General features: G+C 69.1%; 2 protein-coding genes across 7 annotated transcripts; one reads left to right on the top strand and one right to left on the bottom strand.

Annotated features, from left to right (window-relative positions):
• Positions 1–496: 496 nt before the first annotated feature.
• LOC100081199 (zinc finger FYVE domain-containing protein 1-like) lies at positions 497–6235 on the bottom strand. Its single transcript, XM_039912243.1, has 11 exons — positions 6044–6235; positions 5341–5854; positions 3443–3657; positions 3200–3303; positions 2956–3064; positions 2762–2859; positions 2489–2606; positions 2187–2357; positions 1543–1714; positions 1254–1379; positions 497–804 (listed from the first exon to the last, which is right to left on the bottom strand). Exons 1-11 carry the CDS (start codon positions 6233–6235, stop codon positions 572–574), a joined length of 2052 nt encoding a protein of 683 aa, XP_039768177.1. The 3' UTR covers positions 497–571.
• A 4655-nt stretch (positions 6236–10890) lies between these two features.
• On the top strand, positions 10891–24685 carry DPF1 (double PHD fingers 1). Of its 6 annotated transcripts, none has more exons than XM_029064456.2 (12): positions 10891–10999; positions 15731–15891; positions 16174–16281; positions 17072–17199; positions 17598–17687; positions 18150–18228; positions 18354–18485; positions 20341–20391; positions 20951–21070; positions 22963–23075; positions 23289–23474; positions 24051–24135. In XM_029064456.2, exons 1-11 carry the CDS (start codon positions 10968–10970, stop codon positions 23445–23447), a joined length of 1173 nt encoding a protein of 390 aa, XP_028920289.1. In that variant the 5' UTR covers positions 10891–10967; the 3' UTR covers positions 23448–23474; positions 24051–24135. The 6 variants fall into 6 exon arrangements, with proteins under 6 accessions (XP_028920289.1, XP_028920288.1, XP_028920293.1 ...); XM_029064455.2 differs by having other exon boundaries at positions 10892–10999; positions 23372–23474; positions 24051–24685; XM_029064459.2 differs by having other exon boundaries at positions 10894–10999; positions 23393–23474; positions 24051–24685.
• The last annotated feature ends 1566 nt before the right edge of the window (positions 24686–26251 follow it).

Genomic DNA, 26251 nt, shown 5'->3' with positions numbered 1-26251 from the left:
GGGGGTGGGGGGTGGGGTGGTTGCCATCTCGGCCCCTCCTGTTGCCCGGTTCCCCGCTGACCCCCGCCCACCTGTCTGGGCTCAGGCCAGGCAGCACCGTAGGGGGCGGTCCGGGCCAGGACCAAAGCCCCGTGGCTCGGAGGGCCGGAGTGGGGTGTGAGGGGGAGAGGGGAGGCGTTGGCGTCCGGGATGAGCAGACACTCCGTTACCTCACGTCTGTGCCCGCCAGCAGCGGGGAGGGAGGCGGGCACAGGGCGGCGGCCCGAGCCGCCTGTCCGCACTTTTCTAACTTTCGTTTCCAGGTGTTTTTTTGTATCTGAATCTGCAGATTTGTATTATATGGTCACAGTCAATAAAGGAGGAATAGCGCGACGCTGGCAGCGGGGTGCCGCCTCGGGGAGTGGGGGGCACGCGGGCTGGTGCCAGGCAAGGGGAGGGAATCGGGGACGCTGGGGCCGGGGAGGGCTGACTGCAGGGCACGAGCACCACCCGCCCGCAGCTTTGGAAAACCCCTTTTATTACAAAAAGTGCGGTGTGAGTTGGGCAGTCTTTTCCCGAGCGGCTGCCAGGCTCACAGCCGGCCCCGCCGCCGGGCGCACTCGAGGCAGACGCGGACGGGGAGAGGCCAGCCCCGCGAGGGCACAGGGCGCTGCTCGGGAGAACAGTCCTGGCACACGCCGCGCCCGCAGGCCCGACAGTGGTGCCGCCGCAGGTGGGCGGTGAAGCTGCTTTGGCACAGCTGGCACCGGGCCAGGTCCCGGTCCGAAGTCCAGTAGCTGGGCCGGACGGCTTCGGTCACCAAACCTGGGGGGTGCCCAAGAGGGAAGGGTTAGGGGTGCCCAGGAAAGCATAGGACACTCAGTGGGTACAAGGTCCCAAGAGGCCTTGAGCGGGTCCCCAAAGAGCCCGGGGCTTGGGAGTCAGAGGTCATGGGTTCTAATCCCAACTCCGCCGCTTGTCAGCTGTGTGACTCTGGGCAAGTCACTTCACTGGGACTCAGTTCCCTCATCTGTAAAATGGGGATGAAGACTGTGAGCCCTACGTGGGACCACCATCTGATGACCTCGTACCTACCCCAGCGCTTAGAACAGTGCCTGGCACATAGTAAGCGCTTGACAAATGCCATCATTACTATCATTATGAAGAGAGAGCCAGGGATGTGGGATGCCCAGGTCGGTATTGAGGTGTGGGCACCGGGAGGGGCCCCAGGGTATTTGCCCCCTCGACCGTTCCCCACCCGCACCGTCCCTCACCCAGCGGGTACTCCACAGCTGCCGACACCAGCTCCAAAGCAGTCTGGGTGGCCTCGGTCACCCTGCGAGCCAACGGTGCCCTCTCGGCCTCCGGTGCCGGCTCCGCTTCCTCGGCGAGGGACTTGGCTGCGAGGAGGAGGGAAGAGTGGGGGGGGGGGTGAGGCCCCGGTGCCCTCGAGGTCGGGCAGCTGGTCCCGGGGAGACCACCCCCCAAAGGGAGGCACGTGGGCATGCCAAGTCTCCAGCCCCCAACCCGGGGCAATCCCAGACTTGGGCCTGCGGGGCTCACCCTGTCGGGCCCGGAAGCAGGACCTGCAGACCCGCACGGGGGTGAGACCCCAGCCGCGGGCAGGCACGGGCATCCTCTGCCCGGAGCAGCTGTGGCAGAAGCCCTCGCCACACGCCCGGCAGTGATGCTTCTGTTCCCCCGGCGCGAAGGGCAGCCGGCAGCTGGCACACATCTGCAAGGGACCTCCGACGATGGCACTCACAGGCCCTTCCGGCCCCCGGGATACACCCTCGGGGGCAGTACGAACCGCCCGGCCTGTGCCAGGCAGCCTCGCCCCTCGAGCCGGGGGGGCGCCGCCAAAAAGGGGGTGAGACTTAGATGGAAGTCAAGCTGGGGGTGGGGCCTGGGAGAGGTGGGTGTGGGCGGGGCCTGGTGGGATGGGCATTCACTCTTTCAATCGTATTTACTGAGCGCTTACTGTGTGCAGAGCACTGTACTGAGCGCTTGGAACGGACAATTCGGCAACAGATAGGGACAATCTGGCAGGGGCAGGGCCCGGGGAGAGGGCGGGGACCAGGTTTCGGGTGTGTGCGGGGTGAAGGGGGGGCCTGGTGCCGATGGGTGTGGCCTGGCGGGCAGCTGGGGAGGCAGGGGGAGGAGTTCCGGGCGAGGGGGGTGGGCCGAGAGGGGCGCGGGGTGCTTACCGTGATGTCACCGTTGGGTCTCCAGTAGGCAGGGGCCACGAGGTCGGCGAGCCAGGCTGCCGCGGCGCGGGCGGGGGGCGCCCCGTACCCGCTCACCAGTTCCAGGGCTTCCCCCACCCCGTCTAGCACCCGCCTGCCGGTGTGGGGCTGCTCCGTGCCCAGGGCCAGGGTCTGCACGGGGCGGGGATGAGGGTGAGGCAAGGGGCACCACCGGGGGCTCTTCATCCCCCACACCCACCGCCCCCCGGGCCCCGAGACCCTCCTCCTTCCTTCCTCCGACCCCTCCGGGCGCCCCGACTCACCCCGGGCCACACGTGGCGGACCTGGGTACGGGCGGCGCTGCCCTCGGGTTCCGGGTTCCCGTACCAGAACCGGCGGCTGCGGTAGACGACGCCGCAGCGCGGGCACTCGAGGACCCACCTGGGGGAGCGGTAAGAGGTGGCACGGGGGTCGGGTGAGCGACAGGAGTGGGCCCCACCTCCCCGGGCACTACCCAGCCGCCTCCCGGGCCCTTGGGCCTACCCGCTCTTAGACCTGCCCCCGTCCCCCAGCGCCCTAACCCCACGCCCACTCACCCGGACCAGGCGAACTTGGCGATGCCCAGCAAGGTGCTGTCGGTGGAAGCCGCGGCCCGGGGCTGCAGCACCTCCTCTCTCCCGCGCTCGTAGCATCGCTGCCAGGGGAGGGAGTCGGGGGTCAGGGGCTGGGAGGCGGGGGTGGCACGGGCCCGCTCCGCCCTCCAACCTCTGTGCCCACCGGCGCCCTTCACCTTGCACAGCAGCACTCGGTTTCCATACCGGTGGGAGAAGCGGCACAGCCCCTGGGCCCCGTGGGGTTCCCCGTCCCGCTCGTGGTTCATCCCGTTCACGCAGCGACACCTGGCAGGGAGGCACCCCGGGTGTCCCGGTCTCGCCCTCCCTCTCTCCCCCGCCGACTCCAACCCCTTCCCCCCCGGGGGTCAAAGATCCTCCCCGTGCCCTGGCTGGCGCCCCTCCCCGGGGTCCGGGTGTTACCCGCAGCTTAGGCAGAGAGCGTTGCAGGTGAAATAGGCGTCCGGGAAAAACGAGCTGGGGTTGGGGTCCCCGGAGAGTTCCCCGTTGAACTTCTCCGTCAGGGCCTGGGGCAGAGAGAGCGGGCCTGGAGGAGCGGGCACCCCCGCGCGTGCCACCCGAGGCCGGGAACGGTTCCGGGGTCCGGGCGGGAGGGGGAACGGCGGCCCCTCCGCCCCGCCCACCGCCCACCCGCGGCCGAGGCACCTTCAGGGCCCCGTAGACCACGTGGAGGGGCCGGGGGGCGCGGGTGCCCGTGTCACGCAGCAGGTCCAGCGCAGCGGCACGGAAGGCGGAGAAGTCGGTGGGCGGGCGGGGCGTGTGGGTGCCGACGTAGCGCAGGCAGCTGAACCAGGCCGTGTCCAGGTCCAGGCTCCGCAGCCGCCGCTGGAGCAGCCGATCTGCCTCCCCGGGGTCCCCGCCTGCGGGCACGCCCGGGTCAGAGCTCTGCGGCCACCACCCCCGCTCCCTGCCGGTCGCTTGAGTTGGCACCGTAGGTCCCCGGGGAACTGGGCAGAGGGTTCTTGGGAGGCTAGGCAAGGGCATCTCGTGGGCATATGCCCGGGGGCCCAGAGGGGTAACGACCGGGCAGAGGTTCACGGGTTCTAATCCCGGCTCTGCCACGTGTCGGCCGTGTGACCGCGGGCAAGTCACTTCACTTCTCTGTGCCTCGGTTCCCTCATCTGTAAAATGGGGATTAAGACCGTGAGCCCTATGAGGGACAAGGACCGGGTCCAACCCCATTATCCCGTATCTACCCCGGCACTTAGAACAGTAGTACCTGGCCCATAATTTCTCAACAAATACCATCATCGCTATTCCTATTATTACTGTCGGGCAGAGGGGTCTTGAGGGGATAGGGCGGGAGGACATCTATTAGGAATACGTCCAGGGCACGGAGAGTGACAACCGGGAGGAGGGATCTCGGGGGAACAGGCAAGGGAGGCATGTCACGGGTATACGCTCAGGGCATTGGAGGTGACAACGTGGCGGGGGGGGGGAGGTTAAGGGAGGATAGGCAAGGAGGGCACCTCATGAGTATACGCCCAAGGCACGCGGGGGGGTGGTGACAACCGGACAGAGGGGTCTCGGGAAGATGATGATAATAATTATCACGGTGTTTGTTAAGCGCTTCCTATGTGCAGAGCACTGTTCTAAGCGCTGGGGTAGATACAGGGTAATCAGGGTTGTCCCTCGTGAGGCTCACATTTTTTAAACCCCATTTTTACAGAGGAGGTAACTGAGGTCCAGAGGAGTGAAGTGACCGGCCCAAGGTCACACAGCAGACAAGGGGCGAACGGGGATTAGAACCCACGACCTCTGACTCCCAAGCCCGGGCTCTTTCCACTGAGCCAACGCTGCTTCTCGTGGATAACGGATAAACCAAAGGGGCATCTTGTGGGCATCTGCCCGGGGCACGGGGGGTGACGGCCGGGCAGAGGGGTCTCGGGAGGATAGGCAAGGAGGGCCTCTCGTGGGCGCAGGCCCAGAGCAAGGGGTGGGGGGCGGGGATGCCAAGAGAAGCAGCGTAGCTCAGTGAAAAGAGCCGGGGCTTGGGCTCGGAGGTCACGGGTTCTGGTCCCGCCCCCGCCGCTTGCCAGCTGTGTGACTGGGCAAATCGCTTCACTTCTCTGCGCCTGGGTGACCTCATCTGGGGAAGCAGCGTGGCCCAGTGGAAAGAGCCCGGGCTCTGGGGTCGGAAGTCATGGGTTCGACTCTCGGCTCTGCCACCCGTCAGCCGTGTGACTGTGGGCAAGCGTCCCTCCGCTTCTCCGAGCCTCAGTTCCCTCATCTGTGACATGGGGATTAAGACCGTGAGCCCCACGCGGGCCAACCGGATCCCCCTGCGTCTACCCCGGCGCTTAGAACGGTGCTCGGCACGTAGTAAGCGCTTAACAGATACCGACGTTGTAATTATTAAAAGGGGGCTTACAACCGCGAGCCGCACGTGGGACAAGCTGATCACCTCGTCTCCGCCCGGGGCCGCGGCCAGCGCTTTGCACAGAGGAAGCGCTCGGCCAATACCACCGTAACGGGTGCGATGACAAGTGCCACCGGCCGGGGAGGGGCACCCCGGGGTCCCGGTCCCGTCGGTGCCCCCGTACCGTGCCCCAGCAGCCGGGTCCGGGTGGTCTCGTGGAAGACGAGGACGGCGGGTCCCAGGCGGGCGGCGGGGGTCTCCTCCCCCGGCCGGCCGAGGCGGGCGGCCAGGGCCCGCAGCTCCCCGGCGAAGAAGCGGCCGTAGGCCCCGGAGGCCCCTCCGACGAACTGGAAGAGGTCCCGGGGCAGCCGCTCGGCGCGGGTGCGGTAGACGGCCACGTCCGACAGCGCCAGGACCCTTAGCAGCAGCCGGCGGCGGCGGGCCGGGTGGGCGGTGGGGCCCAGCAGGCCCTCGGTGTCGAGGAGCAGCAGGTGGCCGCCCGGAGCCAGGGCGGCCCGCACGCCCAGGGTGGCCGGGGCCTGGCCCCGACCGGTGGGGAAGACCGGCCGGCCCCCGCACAGGGCCTCGTTGAGGCAGTGGGACTTGCCGTCGCCCGTCTTCCCGAAGACCGACAGCACCTTGACGCGCCGGGCGGGGTCGCAGCCCAGGAGGTCGCCCAGGGCCTCGGCGCCGCACACCTGCCGGGGCACGGGCACGGGTGGCTGCCGGCCTGCGGCCCCCGCCCCCCAAGCTCCGCACATAGTGAGCGCTCACCCCATACCCACGTGCGGAGGAGGAGGAGGAGGAGGAGGAGGAGGAGGAGGAGGAGGATGCTGCTGCTGCTGCTGCTGCTGCTGCTGCATACCCCGCCCATCCCTTTCCCTTACCTGCAGCGCTTCTTTCTGATCCAAGAGCAGGAAGCTCCTCCCCGGAGCCTCCCCGGACGGGGCCGGGCCGCCCTGGGAAGGGTCGTCTTGGTCGGGGGCGGTCGGGGGGTCCCGGGAGGGCGCGGGCCCGGGGGAGAAGCCCCCGCCGCTGGGTCCCGGGTCCCGGGCCTCGCCTGGCTCGGCCTCCTCCATGTTGGACCGGCGGGGCGGGGCGGGGCGGGGCGCCGCCGGCCGCAGCGCCACCCAGCGGCCGCCCGGGGGAAGGGCGGGGGGCGGGGCCGGGAGCAGGCCCCTCCCCCGACCCGGTGACGTCACGCGCGCCGGCCGCCATCCAATGGGGCGGGAGGAAACCCAGGCGAGAGAGGGGCGGGGCGAAGCGCTTGGGCCGTCGCCATGGTAACCGGCCCCCTCCCCCGGTCCCCTCCCGCCCCTTCTCCAGCGGCGGCTCCGCAGCTAAATTACGCTGGTATTTCTTGAAAAAAAAAAAAAAGGTTGGGATTGGTTAAGCGCTTGACTATGTGCCAAGCACTGTTCTGAGCGCTGGGGAGGATACAAGGTGATCAGGTTGTCCCATGTGGGGAATCACGGTCTTCATCCCCATTTTACAGATGAGGGAACTGAGGCCCAGAGAAGTGAAGTGACTGGCCCACAGTCACACAGCTGACAAGCGGCGGAGCCGGGATTAGAACCCGTGACCTCTGACTCCCAAGCCGGGGCTCCTTCCACGGGGCCACGCTCCTTCTCTTAAGCGCTTACTCTGTGCAGAGCGCTGTTCTAAGCACTGGGGGAGATACAGGGTAATCAGCTTGTCCCACGTGAGGCTCCCAATCTTCATCCCCCTTTCAATAATCATAATCATAATGTTGGTATTTGTTAAGCGCTTACTCTGTGCAGAGCACTGTTCTAAGCGCTGGGGGAGATACTGGGTGATCAGATTGTCCCATGTGAGGCTCACAGTCCTCATCCCCGTTTTCCAGATGAGGGAACTGAGGCACAGAGAAGTGAAGTGACTTGCCCGATCAGACTGTAAGCCCGTCATCGGGCAGGGATTGTCTCTATCTGTTGCCGAATTGTACATTCCAAGCGCTTAGTACAGTGCTCTGCACAGAGTGAGCGCTCAATAAATACTACTGAATGAATGAACTTGCCCCAAGTCACCCGGCCGACGAGTGGTGCAGCCAGGATTCGAACCCAGGACCTCTGACTCCCAAGCCCGGGCTCTTTCCACTGAGCCACACTGCTTCTCTAGCACGCTGCTTTTCAGGAGGAGCCTGCGCCCATCCTTCTAGCTAAGAGTCATCTATTTTAATAATGTCGGTATTTGTTAAGCGCTTACTAAGTGCCAAGCACTGTTCTAAGCGCTGGGGTAGATACAGGGTAATCAGGTTGTCCCACGTGAGGCTCACAGGGAATCCCCATTTTACAGATGAGGTGACTGAAGCACAGAGAAGTTAAGTGACTTGCCCACAGTCACACAGCTGACGAGTGGCAGAGCCTGCATTCGAACTCATGACCTCTGACTCCCAAGCCCGTGCTCTTTCCACTGAGCCACACTGCTTCTGTTTCGATCACTGGGGCCTCCGTCAAGCGCTTACCGTGTGCCAAGCACTGAACTAAGCGCTGGGGTGGATGCAAGGTAATCGGGTTGGACGCAGTCCCTGTCCCACACGGGGCCCAGAGTCTTAATCCCTACAGATAAGTGGACTGAGGCACAGAGAATAATAATAATGATGGTATTTGTTATTAATAATAATAGTGATGGCATGTGTTAAGCACTTACTATGTGCCAAACACTGTTCTAAGCGCTCGGGGCGGGGTACAACCCCCCCACCGTGGGATAGCCTAATTACCCTGTATCTACCCCAGCGCTTAGAACAGTGCTCGGCACAAAGTAAGCGCTTAACAGATACCAATGTTATTATTAATACAAGGAAATCAGGTTGTCCCACGTAGGACAGTCTTCATCCCCATTTTACACCGAGGTCACTGAGGCCCAGAGAAGTGAAGTGACTGGCACCAAGTCACCCAGCTGACAAGGGGCGGAGCCGGGATTCGAACCCATGACCTCTGACTCCCAAACCCGGGCTCTTTCCACTGAGCCACGCCGCTTCTCGTTATTTTGGGCCAGGCACTGAACTGAACTGAGAGCGCTGCGGTAACTACAGAATAGTCGGGTTGGATACAGTCTCTGTCCCACACGGGGTTCACAGTCTTCATCCCCATTTTATAGACGAGGGAACTGAGAAGTGAAGTGACTTGCTCAAAGTCATCCAGAAGACAAATAATAATAGTAATAACAATAATGAAGGTATCTATTATGCGCTTACTAGGTACCAGCACTGTTCTAAGCGCTAGGGAAGATACAGGGTAATCAGATTGTCCCACGTTGGGGGTCACAGACTTAATCCCCATAAAATGAGGTAACTGAGGTACAGAGAAGTTAAGTGATCTGTCCAAGGTCACACAGCAGACAGGTGACAGAGTCGGGGTTAGAAGCCGCGACCTTCGACTCCCAAGCCCAGGCTGGTGGCACTAGAGAAGCGGCGTGGCTCAGGGGAAAGAGCCCGGGCTTGGGAGTCAGAGGTCATGGGTTCTAACCCCGACTCTGCCCCTTGTCAACCGTGTGACTGTGGGCAAGTCACGTCACTTCTCTGTGCCTCAGTTCCCTCATCTGGAAAATGGGGATGAAGACTGGGAGTCTCACGTGGGGCAACCTGATGACCCTCTATCTCCCTCAGCGCTTAGAACAGTGCTCTGCCCCTAGCAAGTGCTTAACAAATACCAACATTATTATAATTAGAACAGTGCTCTGCCCCTAGTAAGCGCTTAACAGATACCAACATTATTACGATTATTACTAGGCCACGGCGGAGATGGGATTGGAACCCGGGTCCTGGGAGTGACGTCGCAGCTCCGGGGATCCCACCCCGCCGCCCGAGGTGGCTCTCTCTCTCTCTTTCTCTCCCTCTCCATCATCGTCTTGGCCGGGGTGAGCTGGGGCAGGCCCGTGGCCCGGTGCCGCTGGGCCCCCCTGCCCCTGGGTCCCCCTGCCCCCTTGCCCCCCTGCCCCTGTACCCCCTGCCCCTGGGTCCCCCTGCCCCTGGGCCCCAGGTGCCCCCTGCCCCTGGGCCCCCTTGCCCCTGGGCCCCAGGTGCCCCTGCCCCTGGGCCCCCTTGCCCCTGTTGCCCCTGCCCCTGGGCCCCCTTGCCCCTGTTCCCCCTGCCCCTGTGCCCCCTGTGCCCGCCGTGCCCCCCGCCCCTGTGCCCCCGTGCCCGGCTGGGCAGTTCTCCTCGACGCCACTAGATGGCAGTGGGGGCCCACCGCCAGGCCCCCGCCCGGGGGCCAAGATGCCGGGTTTCCCGCCCCACCCCCAGCTCCAGGCCTCAGTTTCCCCCTCCTTGCCGGGCCCAGGAGACAGGTGGCCCCCGATGGAAGTAACGCGAGGGGAGGGGGACCCCCCCCCCCCGTCTCGCCCCCTAAAGCGGCTGCGACTGGACCCTCTGCACGCACGGGAGAAGATCAAAAGTCCGAACGGTTGGCTTCGAAAGAGGGTGAACCCGACACGCAACCCTCACACACATCCATGGTATTTGGTGAACGCTTACTGCGTGCCGAGCCCCGTACTAAGTGCTTACAATAGAGTAAGTAGATTAGAATCCGGTTCTCAAGGAGTTTAGTCTAGCAGGGGAGGCAGGCATGAATTAGTCGTCAGGGGAAGGACCTGCATCCTCCCTAACACACATACAGGGTCGTACTCACGCTAGCCCACCGTCCTAGGCACCTCCTGACCCACAGCGAAACACCGATCCGTGCACGCGTCGGCTCAGGAGATCTCATTTGTACAGGCACACACCGACAGATACACACTCTCACCTAAACCGCCAAAGATAAGTTCCCACACTAACATGCAACTCAACATTCACAGTCACAAATGAGCATAAACAGACACGCATATTGACCAACAGACACCTAGCAGTATAAGCGGATATTAAGCCCCTAACACACACCACACCCACACCCCCCCGACAAGACAGGTGGACACACAAACTCCCACTTTCACACAAATACACAGACGTACCTCCGGACGGCTATCTGCCGGTTGTGGGCAGGGGATGTTTATTGTCGTACTGCACTCTCCCAAGCGCTCAGGACAGGGCAGCAAGCGCTCGGTAAGTACGAATGAGTGAAAGGACTTCAGACACACGCCTGGCTCTTTAGAGTCCCAACCGAGGGTCCGGGGTAGCGCCCAAGGGGGTGGGGGGAGGCTCCTCGGCCCGGGGTCCCGCATCCCCCAGAAACCAGGGCCCTTCGCTCCCCCGCCCTCCTGCCCAACTCGATTGCTTCCTCCGGGCCCGGAGGGGGGGAGGTTAGGGGTGTGGAGGAGAGGGGATGCTCCCTCGCCCACCCTCCCAATTCCCCGGCCGGTGTCCCCAGCAGCCAATCAGCGGGGGGTCGGGGGGGACGGACCCCCCCGGGGCACGTCGGGAGTCGTAGTCCGGTGTCCCCGTCCTCCCCCCTCCGGGCCCCCGGAGGACTCGGGGCGCAAAAACTACAAGTCCCAGAGGGCCCGGGCGAGCGGGGAGGGGTCCGGCGGCCCAGGATTGGCTGAGGCGGCGGCCGGGTGCTCGCCCTCCTCTCCGCCCTCTCCCCCTCCCCTCCTCCCCCCCCTCCCCTCACCGCAGCCTGCTAGAGAATGAATGAAATTGTAGAGCGCTGGGCGGTGGAGGAGGAGGAGGAGGAGGAGGAGGAGGAGGAGGAGGAGGAGGAGGAAGAGGAGGAGGAGGAGGAAGAGGAGAAGAAGAAGAAGGCCGGCCAGCAGCAGCAGCAGCAACAGCAGCAGCAGCAGCAGCAGCAGCAGCAGCAGCAGCGCCAGGAGGTGGCCCGGGCAGGAGCCGGGCTCCGGGGAGCCAGCAGCCAGCCGGCCATGGCCACGGCCATCCAAAACCCCCTCAAATCGTGAGTGACGGCCCCCCGCCTCCCTCCTTTTACCGGGCACGGCGGGGCGGTGGGCACGGGTCGGGGGGATGGTGGGCACAGGGGGTGGGCGGAGGGGAAGGGACGGAAGGGGCGCCCAGGGGCGGCGATGCCACGCTGCGGGGCATCGGGGGAGGGGACGGGGGAGAGGGCACGGGAGCTGGCATCCGGGGATGCAGCCCTGCCCCCCTCCTCCATCCCTCCGCCCCCCCCCCCCCCAGCGAAGGGCTCCCCGCTCCCCGGGGGGTCCCTCCCCGGGCGGAGAAGGGTGCGGAGGGGGTGGGGCGGGTGACACCGAGGCGGGCGGGGGTGCCCGGCGCTCCCAGGTTGGGCACCGCTGCCGGCAACCCCTCCCCGCCCCCCACCCGGCTCCATTGTTGCGCTTAGTGGAGGAATTTCCAGACAATCCCTTTGGGGGGGGGGGGGCGGGGGCACGGGACGACGAAGTGGACCCACATCCACTGGGCCGGGGCCATGCCCGGGGGCGGGGGGTGGGCACTGCCGTGGGCACTGCCCGGGGGGGGGGGGAGGGAGGTGCGGCGGCGAGCGGGGACTGCCCCGGCGGCGGGAGCCGGGGTGGGCTCCTCCGTGCCATCCCCCCCCCCCTCCCGCCCCAGCCTCGCCCTCCCCAGCCGCCAGCGGGTGGCCGGGGCCCGGGTGCCCCCGGGGGCGGGGCCGCAGCGGGGCTCGGTGCCAGGGCGGAGCGGGGGGCCGGGGCCCGCCCGCCCGCCACCTGCCTCAGTTTCCTCCCTCCCGGGCGGGGCGCGGGGAGCCCCGCAGCCCTGGCGGGCGGTGGGCTTTTTTGTTTTCCGTTTTTCCCCCGTCCCCCTTGGCTCGTGCCCACCCTCGTCCCCACCCCGCGCTCCTCGGGCGGCAGGGGTTGGTTTCCCGAGGCGGGGGAGGGCCCGGGCCCAGTGACAGGCGCGCACCTGGCGCCAGCCCGCCCCTCCCCAAGCGCGCCCCCGCGCTGCCGGCCCGCCTTCCCTCCCTCCCCCTGCCTCCTGCCTCAGTTTCCCCGCCCGTCCCCGGGAGGGGGATGGAGGGGGAGGGGGCGGCGGGAAGCGAGGCCGCCGAGGCGCGGGCGCGGGGCACCGCACAAAGGACCCCGGGGCTCCCCCCCCCCCCCGCCCCCCGCGCACGCGCGCGCGCCGCCCCACCTGGAGAGTCGGGGGCGCGCCCGGCGGAGGCCCGCGCCGGCCGCGAGGGGGCGCGCGCCCTCCCCCCCCCCACTCCCGGAGGGAATTGTTTGACGGCGGGGGGCGCCGCTTCGTGCACGCGCCGGCACGTGCCGACCCCCGGGGGGGCGCGTGCGTGCGTGTGTGTGTGCGCGCGCGCGCGCGCGCTCCCGCGCGCTCTGCGGTCCGCCCGCGTCGGGGAAGTCCCAGAGTGGGCCCGCGGGGTGCGGGGCTGGGCACCGTGGCCCCCACGGGTGGGCGTGCGGGGTCTTCTTTCTTTCTTTTTTCCGGCCTCCTTCCGTGCCTCAGTTTCCCCCCCTCGCTGGAGGTGGAGAGGGCACACCTACCCTCCCGTCAGCCCCGCGGAGCGGCGGGGTAGAGGGTGGGGGAGAGCGGAAGGGGCAGCGCCCGCTCCCGGACCCGAAGTCTCCCATCGCCCCCCCCAAACTGGACCACTCTCCCCGCAAGCATCAGGAAATTGGGGTGGGGGGGGTCCTTCCCTCCCATCGCCCCCCTCCCCCGGTTCTGCTCTCCGGTCTCTGATGGGCCGCCCGGACCCCCACCTCCCCGTAGTCAGAGGAGCGACCCCGGCCCGCTGCGGAGCCGAGTGCCGGGGCCGGGGCCGAGGCGGGGGCGGCGGCGAGATGGGCCGGGGCGCCCCCGGCCCCCTCAGATGGTGAGTCCCGGGGTCACCCAGCTCCCCGGCCCCATCCCCGGGGACCCCCGACTTTCCTTCCGGCTGCAGAGCGTGTGTTGGGCTCAGTCGTGTGTTAGGTGGAGCGCGCGCGCGCGCGGGTGTGAGTGTGGCTGCCTGTCACTGCGTGTGTCTGCCTGTCACCGTGTGGGTATGTGACTGTCAGTGTGTGTACGGGTGTCTGCCCGTCACAGTGTGTGTCCGCCTGTCACTGCGTGCGAACGGGCGTCTGCCCGTCACACCGTGCGGGTCTGCGTGACGGGTGTCCGGTCAGAGTGTGTGTATTTATTTGGGTTTAGGTCTGTTTGGGTCCCGCACCGGGTTTGTCTGTCATAGACTCTGTGTCACCGTGTGGGTCTGCCATAGTATATGTTGCGGGGGGTGTGTGTGTGTGTGTGTGTGTGTGTGTGTGTGGATGGATGAGTAGCAGCAGCAGCAGCTAGTCGTAGTAGTCGGATCTATTAAGCCCCCATCTATGTGAAAAGCACTGTGTCTAGTGCTGGGCAAAAAAAGATCTGGGTGGGAGTAAAGACTCATTCCCTGGCCTTCGAGAGACTCACCATCTAAGAACGCCGAGATTGGGCGCTGGGGGATCTGGGCGATCGTGTCATCGGATTGGTCTCCGTCTGTGGAGAGAGAGAGTTTACACCGGCCTTGCCCTGGAGCTTGGACTTGTCTCCTCCACAGTCACCTGAGGGTGTAGATCATCTCCCCCCGTCGGCCTGGGCAAGGGCATCCCTGGGTGGCGAGGAGGGGGCCGAGCGCATTCTAAGCTTAGGGACCCTAAGGGTCCGTCATCCTCATCCTGCCCAGAATCCCACGGGCCGTAACCCAGGGCCCCCCCGGCCCAGACCTTTTCCGGACCTTCCGGGGTCCGGTGGGGGTGGGGTCTTTTGAGCAGCCCCCCTCTGTAAGTGGCCCAGGCTCCAGAGTCTCTGCCCCACCCCCTCCCCAGCCAGCTCTGGCTTAGAACGGGGCCGGAGACAGAGGGCTTCTGCGACGGCCACGGGCAGAATTGGGACCGGCCGGCCCGGAACGAGGGACAGAGTGGATAGAGAGTTATCTCCTTGCAAGCTTCCGGACACTGAGCGTGTGGCACGGTGCTTCGCACACGGTAGATGCCCCACACAGCACTCCACACCCAGTAGACACCCAGTAGGCACAGTTAATCCCATCACTGGGGGTGGGAGCAGGCCACGGAGGGGTCGGGTCAGGGGGTGACGGAAGATCAGACGGGGGGGGTGTTGAGGAACGGTAGGGCACGGGACCTGGCTCCCGGGACCTGAAGCCCCAGGGTCACATCAGTCAGGTGTGGGGCAATCCCGAAGCTGGCACTGTGCCCGGCGCACCAGAAGCGAAGTCCACGAGAACGCCCAGCCTCGTGGCAGAAGGATTCGGCGGCGGAGGTTTGGGGCGCTGGCTGGAGGGGCGTGGGGGGAGGTGAGGGGAGCACCGCGGACTCCACAGATGGATCTGGCGAGGCCGGAGGCAGGGGGAGGGGCCTGGCCTAGTCTGAGCTTGGCATCGCCCTCTCTCTGCTTGGGGGCACTGGCTGTCCCCCCCCCCCCCCAAAGCCGTGCGCCTGCTGGGGGCAGGGAATGCGTCTGTTTATCGTTGTAGTCTCCCGAGTGCTTAGTCCGGTGCTCCGCACACAATAAGCGCTCAATAAATACGATTGACCGACTGCCCCACGGAAGGCTGCGGGGCCCGTCTCCCACCTGGGAGGCCCCTGGAATGGATGTCCCTCTCACTCCCCTTCCGGCCGTGTCGCCCCCAGCCCCCAAGAGAAGTGGCGTAGCCTGGTGGATAGAGCCTGGGCCTGGGCCTGGGAGTCAGAAGGACCCGGGTTTTAATCCCAGCTCCGCCGCCTTTCCGCTGGGTGACCTTGGGCAAGTCCCTTCACCTCTCGGTCTCTCGGTGACCTCATCTGCAAAACGGGGATCGAGACGGTGAGCCCCACGTGGGACGTGGACCGTGTCCGACCTGATTAGCTCGCGTCTACCCCTGTGCTTGGTATAGTGCCGGGCACACAGTAAGCGCTTAACCAACGCCATGAGAGAGAGAGAGAGAGAGAGAAGGGAGGGGAGGGTGGAGAGGGAGACCCGGGAGCCACGGACGGGAAGGCCGGGTGTATTTTTACCCGATCGACTCCCGTCTATCCCAACGCTTAGTATAGTCCCTGGCAGGCGGTAAGTGCTTAACAGATGCCATGAGAGAGAAGGGAGCGGAGGATGGAGAGGGGGGCCCCGGGAGCCCGGTGGGGCGGGAAGTCCGGGTGTGTTTTACCCGATCGGCTTGCGTCTACCCCGGCGCTTAGTATAGTACCTCGCGCACAGTGAGCACTTCAAAAATACCGTAAGGGAGAGAGAGCGAGAAGGGAGGAGAGGATGGAGAGGGAGACCCGGGAGCCGGGTGGGGAGGGGAAGGCTGGGTGTGTTTTACCTGATTTGCTCGCGTCTACCCCAGTGCTTCGTAGAGTGCCCGGCACAATAAGCACTTAAAAATACCATGAGAGAGAGAGAGAGAGAGAGAGAAGGGAGGGGAGGATGGAGAGGGAGACCCGGGAGCCAGATGGGGAAGGGAAGTCCGGGTGCGTTTTACCTGCGTCTACCCCGGCGCTTGGTATGGTGCCTGGCACACAGTAAGCACTCACCAGATACCACGAGAGAGAGAGAGAGAGAGAGAAGGGAAGGGAGGGTGGAGAGGGAGAGCCGGGAGCCAGGTGGGGAGGAGAAGGCCGGGGGCGTTCTGGGGGCGTCGGGGTCGGGGCTCGGGCGGAGCAGGGGCGGCGGATCGGGGGTCCCCGCGCTGACGCGGCCTCCTTCCCCCGCCTGCCCCCGCCAGCCTGGGCGAGGATTTCTACCGCGAGGCCATCGAGCACTGCCGCAGCTACAATGCCCGCCTGTGCGCCGAGCGCAGCATGAGGCTCCCTTTCCTCGACTCGCAGACCGGCGTGGCCCAGAACAACTGCTACATCTGGATGGAGAAGACCCACCGCGGCCCCGGTGAGGCCCCCGCCCGTCCTCCCCGCCCCCCGAGCCCCGGCTTCAGGCCCGCCCGTCCCCTCCCCATCCGCAGGGCCCCCCGTCTCCAGACTCCCCTCCCCCCGGTTGGGCCGGGCCCCCCGGTCTACCCCCTCCTCCCGTCCCGGCCGTCGCGTCCCCCGCCCCTCCGTGCCACGGTACCGGGTGGGGGAGGGAGAGCCCGGGGCCGCCGGTGGAAGAGCTGAGGGTCACGCCTGGCCCTCCGGCCCTTCCCCTCCATTCGTGCCCCCCCCCCCACCCCAGGTCTGGCCCCTGGGCAGATCTATACCTACCCCGCCCGCTGCTGGCGGAAGAAGAGGAGACTGAACATCTTGGAGGACCCCCGGCTGCGGCCTTGCGAGTATAAGATCGGTCAGTGTCCCCCCGAGGGCCACCCGGGGCCAGGTTGGACACCTGCGGGCGGGGGCCGGGAGTGGCTTTGGGCGGGGCCGGACGGTTGGCGGGGGGGGGGGGACACTTGGAGGGAGGGTGTCCCTGCGACCCTCCTGCTGGCCCGGGTTCGAGTCTCGCCCCAGGCCGGTGGATTCCTTGGCCCGCAGCCCCGTTAACGTGGCTCTGCCCTTCTGCTCGCCCCCACCGCCGGCCTCCCCCCTCCGCCCCCATCCGTCCTTCGGTCGAATCCTCCCCCCCCCCCGGCCTCCATCCCTCGCTCCCCTCCCCCCTTCCGCCGCTCCCCACTGCTCAGCACCCCAATCCTCCCCACGTGCCACCTCCATGCCCCCTCTCTGGGGTCCCCATCCCCACCCGCTCCCCGGATCTTGCTCCCGTCGCCTCCTTCCTCCCTCCCTGGCGCCCCGCCGCTGGCCCGACCGGCTCCCCTCCCTCCCTCCCTCCCTCCCTCCCTCCCTCCCTCCCTCCCTCCCTCCCTCCCTCCCTCCCTCCTCCCTCCTCGGTCTCATTTTGTTTCTGTCTCCGTTTCCTTGGGGGCTGTTACTTTGGTTTCCATGGAAACGGGAGCTCGTTTCCCTGGGACACGGTGGGTACCACTCCCCCGAGACGGGCCTAGCGATTTGGGAGGGGAGGGCCGGGCCCCCGAGTCAACTTCGGTCCCGGGACCTCCCCCGCCTTTCCCCGTCCGGGGCTGCTGGGGGAGGGGGCCCGCGACCCCGCCGTGCCCCCAGCCGACCTCCCCCTCCCCCAGATTGCGAGGCTTCCCTGAAGAAGGAAGGGGGTCTGCCCGAGGGGCCCGTGCTGGAGGCGCTGCTCTGCGCCGAGACGGGCGAGAAGAAGATGGAGCTCAAGGAGGAGGAGACGGTCCTGGACTGCCAGGTGGGGTCTCCGCCCCCCGGTGCGACCCCGGCCCGGCTCGCCCTCCCCCGGAACCGCCCGGGAGCCCCGTGGACGGCGCCACGGGGCCGGGGTGGTGGGGCCTGCCGGTGCCAGCCCCGAGACCTTCCCCCGGCCCCCCCCCCCCCCCGGCAGGGCCCCGAATGCCCGCCCCTCCCCCGCCCCCCCCGCCCCCCGCCGCCCAGAGCCCGGACCCCTCCCCTCGCCCGGTCGCCCGGTCGCCCGGTCCCTCCCCATTCCTGGGGCTGGAGACACCTCGGGTGTCTTCCCCGCCTCCACGTTGATGGTTTCTGTCTGGTGCCCACCCCCTCCCACTGCTGGCTCTGCCCCCCTCCCCACCCAGTCTGACCCCCTCCCCACCCCCTCCCGCTCCTCCTCAGAAGCCGCAGCTGGCCGACTTCCCCCACGACCTGGAAGTCGAGGACCTGGAGGACGATATCCCGAGGCGCAAGAACAAGGCGAAAGGGAAGGTAACGTCCCCCCGCCCGCCCAGCCCTTCCTCCCTCCTCCCCTGGGCTCCGGGCTCTCCCTCCCTCTCCCGCCGCCCACTCTGTCCCCCTCCTCTCCCTTCCCCCTCGCCCCTCGCCCTCCTCCTACGCCTCGGCGACCCGCCCCCGTTCCCTCGCCCCCCTCCCGCCTGGTGGCCGGAGCCCGGGCCTGCGAATCCAGGAGGTCGTGGGTTCTAAACCTGTCTGCTGCGCGGGACCCTTAACTTCCCCGTGCCTCGGTCACCTCATCTGAAAAGTGGGGATGAAGTCTGCGAGTCCCACGTGGGGCCTGCGTCCGACCTGCCCGTGTCCGCCCCGGCGCTTCGTACGGTGCCCGGCACGTGGTCAACGCTTACCGGATAGCCCGATCGTTATTATTATTATCGTCGTTATCCCCCCCGTACCTCGGCGACCCCGTTCTCTGTCTCCCCCGCTTCCACCCAGGCGTACGGGATCGGGGGATTGCGGAAGAGACAGGACCCGGCCTCTCTGGAGGACCGAGACAAGCCCTACGTCTGTGACAGTGAGTCGGGCGGCCGTGGGGTGCGGGGCGGGGGTCGAAGGGGCGGCCCGGGGGTCCGGGCCGGGGAGGAGCCCTGACGGACCCTCTCCCGTCCCCGGTCCCCCCCCCCCCGTGCCCCCCTCCAGTCTGCGGGAAGCGCTATAAGAATCGCCCGGGCCTGAGCTACCACTACACGCATACCCACCTGGCGGAGGAGGAGGGCGAGGAGAACGCCGAGCGCCACACGTTGGCCTTCCACCGGAAAAACAACCACAAGCGTAAGGGGCTGGCACCGGGCGGGCACCGGGCGGGCACCCCGCGGGGGGTTGGGGGCGCGGCGGGCAGGAGGCAGGCCGGGGGGGGCGTCCCGGTGGTTGGCGCGGCGGTGGGCAGCTGGGTGTCTGGCCGGCGTCGGGGTGACCCTAGGCCGGGCCTCTGGCACCTTGAGGGGGGTGTGTGTGTGTGTGGGGGGGACATTCCGCGGGGAAACACCTGGGCCAACGTGCCGTGCCCGTGAGGGAGCCCGGCGGCCGGGCCCCATGGGGTGGGCGAGCGGGCCGGAGCGCCGCTCGGGGGGCGGGGGGCCGGGCGCGGGCAGGCGGCCACCGCCGCGGCCCAGGCCGGCCCGGCTCTTCTCGTCGCGGGGTGCCCTTCTGCTCCCCTCTGGCCCCTCCCGTGGTGACGAGGGGCGGGGGTGGGGCGGGCGCGCCACCGGGCCGGCCGCAGGAGGTGTGAAGACGGACGGGAGGCCGAGGCCCGGGGGGACAGGCTGGGCCGTGGTGGGGGGCGCCGGGCCCGGGGGGGGGGGCGGCACAGGTTGGGCGGCGGTAGGGACAGGCTGGGCCGCGGTCGGGGGCGTGGGCCCGGGGGGCGCAGGTTGGGCCGTGGTGGGGTGAGGCTGGGCCGCCGGGGGGGGGGGGGGGGGGGGCGGGGGCGGTCCCGGGCCGCGGGCGGGGGTCGGGGGAGAGGCCGGGGCGGGCCGGGGGCAGAGAGGCTGGGCCCCGGGCGGGGGGTCGGGGTCGGGGGTCGAAGGGCGGGCCGGGGGCCTCTCGGAGGAGCCCTCACACCTGACCGCCCATCCCCCTCGGCCCGCCGTGCTGACTGCGGCAGGCTGGCGCAGGGGGTTGCCATGGTGACGAGCCGTCTCCCGGCCGGGGTGGGAGCTGCGGGTTTAATATTTCGCGGTCTGATTTATTGTTTCAATTAGAGCTGGGGGTGGGGGACCGGTGGGGGGCGGGGGGGAGGGCTGATGGATGGCTCCCCCTCCTCCTCTTCCCCCTCCCCCTCCCCCTCCGCCTCCTGTGCCCTCCCCGCGCCCCCCCGCCCCCCCCCGTCCCCCTCCCCGGCTTCCTCCCTCGGGCTCTGCGGGGGTCGGGACGGAGGGCGACCCGGGCATCCGAGGAAGGAGCTGCCGGGCCGGGCCGCCTCGCCCCCGGCCCCCGGCGGGAGGAGGGGGAAGGGGCTCAGGCCGTACCGTGGACAAGGTGGACGGGGGAAGGCGGGGGGGGGGGGGGCGGTGCTTGGACCCGTCTCAGTAACGTTTCGGTGTCACTCGGGCAAGGGTGTCCCGGGGCCCCGTCGGCTCCCCGGCTGGGGGGGGGGGAGGGCAGTTGGCACAGATGGCGAGGGAAGCGGTGCGAGGGGACGGCGTCTCCGTACCCACGTCGGCCGCCCCCTTGGGAAGATGATGCCGGGCCGGGGCGGGGGGAGGCCGAGGTGGGGCGCGGCAATCAGGGCCTCTGTAGGAATCCCCAGAAACTCCTAGGCGGGCCCATCCTCCCTGCGGGCACCACTCGACGGTGCTCGCGCCCTTGGCATCCAACCACGGCTGCCCGGGCACGGCAGTCCGGCCCCAAGCCCAGGCTCCTCCCCGTCTCTCTCCGACTCTCTCCCGACCTCCCCGGGACCGGGGGACGGGGCTCGGCCCCGAGAGGCTGGCACCCCGCCCGTCCTCCGCCCAGCGTTTCCCCTCGGCGAAGGGCCTCACGTCACCCGGGGCGCCCAGTCCGGGGGTATCGGGGCAAGCCGACAGGGCCGTCCCAGTGCCAGGGAGGGACCTCGGGGTGCAGTAGATTGGAGGGGGGGGGCGGATTTTATCCTTTTTTTTTTTTTTTTTTTGGCCATTCCTCCCAGAGTTTTACAAAGAATTGAATTGGGTGCCCGAGGCCCAGCGCAGACACACAGGTAATGGCCCAGGGGGCTCCTCGGGGAACCCCCAGGCTGCTCCTCAGATCAGGGTCTGCCGTTGCTACTGCCCCGCGGCTCCGCTACAGCTCCACCCCTGCTCTCCCGATTTCTCAGGAATATAGCCCCAGGGTGTCTTGGGGAGGGGACCCAAGGCTGAGAGAGAGAGCAGGGGAGCGAGAGGGAAGGGGAGAGAGAGAGAGAGAGAGAGAGGGACACGGACGGGGCTCGTGCGAGAGTGAGGTTGGCTCTGGTGGCAGGGAGGACGGTGGGAGGAGTCCGTGAGGGGTGCCGATGGCAGATTCCCCCCATCCAGTAGAGAGGGACCCCCCCGCCCCAGCGTCCGCCCTTCTCCCCCAGGGCCCCGAGTCCCGGCCCCCCCCCTCCCCCGCCCCCGGCCCGGCTCTCCCCGATCCCCGCCCCCACCCATTCCCCCGGCACCTCTGGCACCCGCCCCTCTCCCCGCTGCGTCCGGCCGGCCCCGCCCGTCTCCCCGATGCCCCCGGCCCCTGCCCTTGCCCTGTCCCGGGGCCCCTCCCCTCCACCCACTGTCTTACAGCCAAGAAGGCCCCAGATGGGACGGTCATCCCCAATGGCTACTGCGACTTCTGTCTGGGCGGCTCCAAGAAGACGGGCTGTCCCGAGGACCTCATCTCCTGTGCCGACTGCGGACGCTCCGGTAACCCCGCCCCCGCCCCCGAATCCCCCCCGTCTCCCTCCCCGGCCCCCCCCCCCCCCCCCCCCCAAAACCCTCGCCTCTCCCTCCGAACACCCAGGGATGGCCCAGGGGTGGAGCCGAGCCAGCGTGGGAGCAGAACCAGGGGCGAAGAGAGGTCGAGGAGGGCAGGGCCGAGGGATGGCAGGAAACCGAGCGGGGCTTGAAACGCATCGAGGCTAAAAGAGCAGGGCCGAGCGATTTCGGGTAACGGAGCGCGGCGATGACACTGGGAAATGGAGCGTGGTGCCGGGGGACGGCGGGGCCCGGACCGCGGGGCCGGGGGACGGCGGGTGACCGACCGGGGCCCGGGGACCGAGGGAGCGTGGGCCACGGGACGCGCGGCGGAGGGACCCGTGGAGCGTGGGACCGGCTAGTTGGGCGCGGGGCGGGGCGGGGGGGGGGGTGTCCACGGAACCCGGGGCCGAGGGACTCGTGGGCCCGGAAACGCGGGACCGGGGGACCGGGGGGGGGGGGGGGGGTGGTCCTTGGGACCCCGGGCCGAGGGATCGCGGATCGACAGCGTGGGGGGCGGGGCCCGGGTCGCCGTGGGAGTCCGGGCACGGTTCGGAGTCACCGCGGGTAACAGGTGTGAAGCGGGAGGATCGCGGGGGCCTCGCGGGTAACGGGGCACGGGACGTTCGGCGCTCCGCCATCGTGGGTGAGCGGCCCGGGGACCGGGTCAGACGGCGGCCCCCGGGACGACGCTGGGGGAGGAGAGCGGGGACGGGGGCGCCGAGGCACCGTGGGTAACGGCGCCGTTACCGTAGAGCGCGGTCCCCGAGACGTCCCGGGTTACCGCGTGGCTACCGGCGACGAGGGAGACCGAGCCCGGTCCCCCGAGGCGTCGCGGACGACGACGGAGTCCCCGAGACGCCACGGGGGAAGACGCCCGGGCCCCCCGAGGCCCCGCGGGTACGGCCGGAGCCCCCGAAGCACCGGGGGGCCCGGGGCGCGTCCCCCCGGGGCGTCGGGCAAACCGGAGCGGGGCCGCCGGGGCGTCCGGCCGAAAGCGAGGGCGACCGGGGACCGGCCGCCGGGGCGCCGTGGGTGACGGGAGCCCGGCCGCCGAGACGGCGCGGGCGCGGCGCGGGGTCTCCGGGACGCCGCGGGGGCCGGGCGCGGGGGACGGCGCGGCGCCACCGGGGCGCCGCGGGTCCCCCCCCCCCCCCCGGAGCTGCTCGGCCGCCGAGGCGGCGCGGGTCACGGAGCTCGGTCGCCGCGCGGGGGACGGCTTACACGGGGTCCGGAGCCCGGGGCGGCGCGGGGGACGGACCGTCGCCGTTAGGGCGCGGTGGGCTAGAGGGCTGGGTCGCCCCCGCTCGCCGGGACGCCGCGGACGCCGGGGGCGGGGGACGACGGACGGGGCCCTTGGGGCGCCGCGGGGGCCAGGCGCTGGGCCGGGCCCGCCGCCTCGTGGGCCAGGGGCCCCCGGGGCGCCGTTCCCCGGGGCCACGTGGGGGGCCGCGGGACCAGCCGACCAGGGAGGCCTATCTGTTAGGGGGCCTCCCAGCCCTCCCCCTTCCCGCCGATCCCCCTCCCCCTCCCGGCCTCTCCCAGCTGCCCATGAATATTTACCGTTATGCAAACGAGGCCCCGGCTCTCCGGAGCGGGGCCCTGAGGTGGTGGCGGGGGGGGGGGGGGGGGGGAGGGGCGGAGAGCGGGGCCCCGGTGGGGGGAGGGGAAGAGCCCCGACCGGGACAAGCCGGGAGGCTCCTCTGCCCGGCCGGGCCGGGGGCGCCGGGCCGGGAAGGGGCGAGGGGAGGTGGCGGGGGGGGGGGGGCCCCGCTCCTGACGGCTGCCCCCTCCCCCCCCCCCCCCCCCCCCCCCCCCCGTCCCTCCCGCGCCTCTTGCAGGCCACCCCTCCTGTTTACAGTTCACCGTGAACATGACGGCCGCCGTCCGGACTTACCGCTGGCAGTGCATCGAGTGCAAATCCTGCAGCCTCTGCGGCACCTCCGAGAACGATGTGAGTGCCCGGCCCCCGGCCCTCCGCGGTGCCCACCCCACACCGTGCCCACCCCTGGCTCTCCCCCGCCGGGCGCCTCCCTTCCCTCCCCCCCCTCCCCCGCCCCCTCCCCACATCCCCAGGGCAAGGCCGGCGGGCTGGTTTGGGCCCCGCCCTCACCTTCACCATCCTCATCCTCATCCTCGTCGCTGTCGTCGTCATCCTCATCAACAGTCTCTATCCAACACCTACCGTGAGCCTACCCGGCCCCTGCCCTCTTCTCTCGTGTCCACCTGTGCCTGCCCTTTGGGTGCCAGCCGGGCGGTCTCTGCCCCCAGGACCAGCTGCTGTTCTGCGACGACTGTGACCGGGGTTACCATATGTACTGCCTGAGCCCCCCCATGGCGGAGCCCCCCGAAGGTGAGCGGGCAGAGCCGGGCCCGGGACCCCCCCCCCCCCCCCCGAGCGGGGCTGCGAAGACCCCCCTCCCCACCCCGCCCCGGATCCAGGCCTCCGGGACCGGCCCTCGGCCCCTCCCAGGCCCCCACCCCTAGCACGGGCTTTGGAGTCAGAGGTCATGGGTTCGAATCCCGGCATCGGTCACTCGTCAGCTGCGTGACTTTGGGCAAGTCCCTTCACTTCTCGGTGCCTCAGTTCCCTCATCTGTAAAATGGGGATGCAGACCGTGAGCCCCACGTGGGACGACCTGATTCCCCTGGGTCTACCCCAGCGCTTAGGACAGTGCTCGGCACATAGAAAGCGCTTAACAAATACCAACATCATCGTCATCATTACGGGGGGGCAGAGAGCCGGTCCGGGTGGCGGGCAGAGGGGAGTGGGCATTGGAGGAACCCCCGCCTTGCCCCTTCTCCCGAACTGGGATGAGTCTCCGGGTGGTCCCGGGACCCGGAGTGACGCCCTTCCCCTCCTCCTCCTCCTCCTCCTCCTCCTCCTCCTCCTCCTCTTCTCCCCTCCCCGCCCCCCCCCGGACTGCAGGAAGCTGGAGTTGCCACCTCTGTTTGCGGCAGCTGAAGGAGAAGGCGTCAGCCTACATCACTCTCACCTAGAGCTGGCCCCGGGGGTGCGGTGCCCCCCGTCTGCCTGGCACCGCCCAGCCTCCCCCCCCCCCCCCCTTTCATCGGAGCCAAGAATACCCAGGGGGAGGCCGGGTGGGCACCGGTGCCTAAGGGATCAGCCCCCACCCTCCCGACTCCAGCCCCCCCCGCCCCCCGCCCCGTCCCCTCCGACCCCGAGGGAGCACAGATGGACCCCTAGGACCCACGGCCTCCCCCCCGGGGGCTCGGGGCACCCGAGTGCCCCGTGCCGGGCCTGGGGACTCCCCTCTCCCGACCAGCCTCCCAAGAGGGGGGGAGCCCCCCAGCTACCCGGCATCGGAGGGGGCGGCTTCCCTGACACCGTCCCCCCCCGGCCCCCCTCCCCCCCGCTACCCATCCCCTTCGGGGGCTCGCCCTCCTCAAAGCCATACCCGCCTCGGAGCGGGCACAGGGAGGGGGCCGGGGCAAGGGCCGGGGCCATTTTCTAGACAAAAAGACCAAAAAAAGAAAAAAAAAAGAAAAACAGAAAAAAGAAAGAAAAGTAATATATTCAGAGAAAGATCTATAGGGCCCGGATGGGGGGGGGGGGTGGGGGCCTCCCCCCACCCCCCCGGCAGCGCCCGCCGGGCCCCAGCCCGTGCCAACCCCCTGCCCGGTGGCCCGTCCCCTCCCTCCCCGCGCCGTCCTCCCCCGACCCCCCCGGCCCCCGGGGCTTGCTGGCGTCACGCCCCCCGCCCCCGTCCCCCTCCCCTCCTCCGCGCCCGGGGGTGGGGCCGGCGGGCACGGTGCCCGCCGTGGGCATTGCATGATGTGATCCACGTTTTTAAAATTCGGTTCCCCGCGCCGCCCCGCCCCTGACCGAGAAGCACACAGCCGGCGCCCGCACCGGGTTTCTTATCTCCCCGCCCCCGCCCCGGGGGAGGGGGGCGCAGCGCCCGGGGCCCGCCCCCTCCCCCTCTCCCGTGCCCCCGGGTCCTGCTCCCCGCCCGTCCCCGGGGGCCGTTTCTCGTGGTTGTTCGTGTTTTACCGTTCGGGTTCAGAGGGAAGACGGGCCGGCGGGGGAGAAAGCCCCCCTCCCCCCATCCCGGGGCCGCGGGGGGGCTGCGGTGGGGAGGGGTGGGGGTCCAGGCCGCGCCCCCTCCCCTTCTCCCCCCCTCCCCCCACCCCCCCCGTGTACAGCGTGTCCTTTCTGTTGCCTGCCTCGTCCGTGGATTGACTTGGTCTGTGTATTAAACGTGGGCAGAGACCCAGCCCCGGCCTCGCCCGCTCCTTCCCGCGCCGGCCCGCGCCCGCCTCTCCCGGGAGACGGGACCCCCCCCCCACCCCCCGTCGATGGCTGGAAGCCGGTGGGGGGGGGGGTCTGGGGGCTTCCCCGCCCCCACCTCTTTTAGGCCCGGGGCCTCCGCCTCGGCCGCCCCCCCACCTGGCCGGGCCCGGTGGGGGGGGGGGGTGACGGTGGGGGGCTCCGGCTCCGCCCCCGACCAGCTGTGGTCGCCTTGGCAACCGGCTGCCGCTGCGCGGGAGGCTGGGGAAGGGGCGACGGGGGAGGGGGAGCGAAGGGAAGAGATCGGGAGGGGGAGGGTGTCCAGCCCGGCCGCCGGCCTCCCCCGGTCCCGGGGGCTTCGACCCTCTTTGGCGCGGCAAGGGGACCCTGCGCCCCCCTCCCCCCCGCCCCCCAGCCGCCTGCGGGCACCGCCTGGCATCCCCCCTCCCCTTCCCCCGATCTACCTCCCCCACGCAGCCCGGAGGCACCGGAGGGGCAGGAGTGAAGGCCGGGGGCATCCGCCACCCCCCGGGGGCGGGGGGGCCCGCGGACCGAGAGAGGGCGAGGCGGAGGGAGCCGGGCACCGGCCGGGCACGGAGAGTCGGGAGGAAGGGAGGGGAGGGGAGGGGAGGGGAGGGAGCCGGCGGGGTGTTGAAAGTTCCCGGTGAATCTCACAGCCCCCCGAGCCAGCTCCAGAAGGTGAGAACAGCTTGCTCGCTGCTGCTCCTGCATCCTTTACACCTTCTTTTAGTAAAGCGACGCCCCCGACCGCCCCCCCCCCCCCCCCCCCGCGAGCCGCCCTTCCCCTCCGCCCCCTCCTCCGTCCCCAGGGGACCCGGCCAGGCCGCGACAGGGTGGCTCCCCCGGGGAGGGGCGGG

Source organism: Ornithorhynchus anatinus, chromosome 5 (assembly GCF_004115215.2).
Source record: "Ornithorhynchus anatinus isolate Pmale09 chromosome 5, mOrnAna1.pri.v4, whole genome shotgun sequence".
NCBI lineage: Eukaryota > Metazoa > Chordata > Mammalia > Monotremata > Ornithorhynchidae > Ornithorhynchus > Ornithorhynchus anatinus.
This window is presented reverse-complemented; position numbering and strand designations above follow the sequence as displayed.